The sequence below is a fragment of the Carcharodon carcharias genome, chromosome 1 (assembly GCF_017639515.1).
Source record: "Carcharodon carcharias isolate sCarCar2 chromosome 1, sCarCar2.pri, whole genome shotgun sequence".
NCBI classification, from domain to species: domain Eukaryota; kingdom Metazoa; phylum Chordata; class Chondrichthyes; order Lamniformes; family Lamnidae; genus Carcharodon; species Carcharodon carcharias.
Genome location: NC_054467.1, coordinates 120872160 through 120875715, shown reverse-complemented (window position 1 = coordinate 120875715; position 3556 = coordinate 120872160). Strand labels below are relative to the sequence as shown.

General features: G+C 44.2%; 1 protein-coding gene across 1 annotated transcript; it reads left to right on the top strand.

Annotated features, from left to right (window-relative positions):
• The first annotated feature begins 585 nt into the window (after positions 1 to 585).
• On the top strand, positions 586 to 2993 carry LOC121275204 (histone H2AX-like). Its single transcript, XM_041182658.1, has 2 exons — positions 586 to 880; positions 2986 to 2993. Exons 1-2 carry the CDS (start codon positions 586 to 588, stop codon positions 2991 to 2993), a joined length of 303 nt encoding a protein of 100 aa, XP_041038592.1.
• Positions 2994 to 3556: the final 563 nt, after the last annotated feature.

The following is a 3556-nucleotide window of genomic DNA, read 5'->3' as shown; positions in this document are numbered from 1 at the left end:
GTGATCAATATTTCTAGAAAAGATTACAGGCTATAAAAGACTCTTAGAAGGGGTTCAGTTTATTTCCAGAAGTGAATTGATAATCTTCTTTAGCTTTTAAAAGTTAATGACTGGAACAGCTACATTGATAGAGGCATTCCAATTTAAAGAAAGAGGAATGTTACACATTGTTGTATTATCTATAAATAGCTAGGAACTAATTGTTATGTGTAAGTGTTCCAGGGATCCACAATTCATGGCTGTACTAGAGACTCTTGTGAAGTATAACAGAATCAGCTCAATCCAATTCTGGTTTGTACAAGGCAGCATGACAAAGTAAACATAGGGCTGAATCTTCAGCTCAGCGAGTAGGGGCAGGGCCCGCTCACTGAAACGTCACATGACGAGGTGACATTTGGTGTGCATCCCAATGTCACCGCGCGTCATTTAGATTTTCAGTTCGGCGGGCACGTACCCGAGTTGGCTGCACGCCTGCCCAACTGTCAAAGACCTAATTAAGTCCATTAATTAACTAATTAAGGATGGGAAAGCTGCGTGTCCAACTTTAAAGTTGATGGCTCCTTCATAAGAGCTAAATTGTGAAAGATGTCCTGTCGTGGTAAAACCGGAGGCAAAGGGCGCGCCAAGGCCAAGACTTGCACCTCCAGAGCCGAGCTCCAGTTCCCCGTCGTTTGTATCCACCAGCTGCTGTGCAAGGGTCACTATGTCGAGTGGGTCGGGGCTGGAGCCACCGTCTACCTGGCCGCCGTCCTCGAGTACCTGATGGTCGAGATCCTCGAGCTGGCCGGCAACGCGGCCCGGGACAACAAGAAGACCCGCATCATCCCCCGCCACCTGCAGTTCGCCATCCGCAACGACGAGGAGCTCAACAAGCTGCTGGGCGGGGTCACCATAGCCCAGGGTGGGGTCCTGCCCAACATCCAGGCTGTGCTGCTGCCCAGGAAAACCGGGCACCCCAGCAAGGTTTACGCCTGAAGGGGCCACACCGGGAAAAGATCAAATCCACAAACCACACACAAAAAAAAAGCTTGAAGTTAATGGGCAGGCGAAGAGCCCAGGCAGCCTTCGCAATTTTCATGGAACCTCACCCACAGGCGGGATGATGTTTGATGAAGGGTTTATAAATTAAATACATTTTTTCATTAACGTTCATTGACATGTCCCAGCTCATGTGACACTGTCACATGAGGGGACATGTCTTAATTTTTTTCTTTATTAAAATTTTTAAAACTTAAAACTTATCTTCCTGAGGCACCTCTGCCTTAGGAAGGTTTCTGCGCTCTTTCACACTCCCAACTCAGGGAACACCCACCCCACCCGCACAGGGAGCGCACAGCGCTTCCGGGTGCACGTCACCCTGGGCGGGCCTTAATTGGCCCACCCAGGTAAAATGGCGGCGTGGGCCTGATCAGGGGCGCCGATCAGGGCCACACACACCCCCGCACAACCCCAGGGAAATTTCTTTCCATAGAGTTTCTGAGCTTTACAAGCTTAAGGTGTGATTATTAACAATATCTGGGAATCAAAAGACAACAAGAACACAAAGCAGTAGTGGAAGAAGAGGAGCAGCCTGAGCAAATAGCAACTGGGCCCTTCAGAAGACTGTTTTGGGGGCCATACGCAGCACACAGGGTATATCAATTTATTTGGAAAGCAGTGGATCAGATGATTATGACTTTCCAGACACTATCGCTCTGCTGCATCCTGCAACAAGATGAGCTCCTTCCAATCTGCTACAGGGTATAACTTAGGCATTTCTCAGTTTGCAGTCTACACCCTGCATTAAGCAAATCACCCACGAGGGTGAATTGGTACATCACCTTCCTCACTGATCCCAACAGTCAACAGGAGAGAATTCAGATTTTTAGTGTGGCTGGCTTCCTTCACACCTAGGCCATCAAATCTCTGTCCAATCTGATGGCACACAAGAAGAGGGAACACTGGTCTGATCAGACATATGCGATAGACAGAATGCAGGGGACCGTATGGAGAAATAACAATGCCTAAAGTTCAAGCAGTGAATTCCCATAAATCACAACTGGCCACAGCCGAAGTCAGCTGATGAAATTGGGTGCAAACTGATTTCCAGTTGGTTTTCCCAGTTGTTCCAATAGCTCCTGGTGCATACCCATTATTCTGGTTAGAGGCCAGTTAGATACAGTTGCATTCTTCCGAATAGTTTGAACTGATTGGCCTTCTGGGCTGCAAACATCTGCTAACTAGGCACTAGTCCTGCTGAAAGGTCATTGACCTGAAATGTAAACTCTGTTCCTCTCTACAGAAATGCTGTCTAACCTACTGAATATTTCCAGCATTTTCTGTTTTTATTATATCAATGTCATCTAATGACTCAGATGATTACTGAGCACACCATAAGGGTGTTGGTGCAGAGGCTAAGATGTCTGAACAGCTTTGGGGACTCCCTTAAATGTGCTACATGAGGTGTCCCTTGGATCATAATGTTATGCTGTACAATAGCAGTGTCCTACAGACAGACTGGTATTTGAGAGAGGCAGAGTAATAGTTGCAATCCTGTTTTGTCAAGGAAGACCAGAAGATGGCAAGAGAACAACAGAAGGAGAAAGGGCCACTTCACCATCATGGAGCAATACATGTGAGGCAAGGTCTAATTGCCATAGTGAGGCCCACTTAAGGTTTCAGGCCAGGACCCTTTGACAGGAGGCAAGTTGTTTTTAGTAATTTTTTTAAATTACCATAAACAAGTTTCTTTTGGGAGATTTGGAATTGTAAAACAATAGCAACTATATACCAAAAAATGAGAATTTCAAGATCCAACAAGATTGTAATAAGGTGCACTATAAATGCAAGTTATTTCACATCTTCGGCTACTAAATTCTCCTAATTGTGTTTAAAACATAATGGAGAAATAGCTCTATGTATAGACGTGATTACGCAGAATGTGCTAACTTTTGTAAATTCTGTTCAAGTAGTTTTTGGAATGATATAAAATTTTTTGCTCTACAGATGGCTGAGCACTTGGCACATCATAACATTCAAGGCTATGGGCCAAGTGCTGGTAAATGGGATTAGGTAGGTTGGTCAGGTGTTTCTCATGTGTCGGTGCAGACTCGATGGGCCGAAGGCCTCTTCTGCACTTTGATTCTGTGATCTAGATACAGGACAGTGGTAATTGAAGATATTTCACTCAAATCCGAAGGCCTGCCATTTAACAGAAGAGGCAACTGACAACAACTTCTGGAGTCCACACATGTGCAGTTAAATGCAGGAATCCAGAATTGGAGTCGGTGATTCTATGTTTTCCCCAAGGGGTGAACTATTGAAGTGCCCCAGTTTGCAATCAATTATAAATGAGCAAATGATGAGAAATTTCCTTTTTACATTGAGTCTTGCTATAAAAGCCTGAAAACAGTTACACCTTGTTAAATGAGATCTAACTGGACTTTTCATTGTCTTAAGTTCATGAGTACTACTGACACCCTGAAAACTTTTTATTATTATTAGTTAATGTTAAATTTCTCCAATATCATGAATTCCATATTTTATAAGTTTTTAAAAATTTGTTTGATATTTCAGC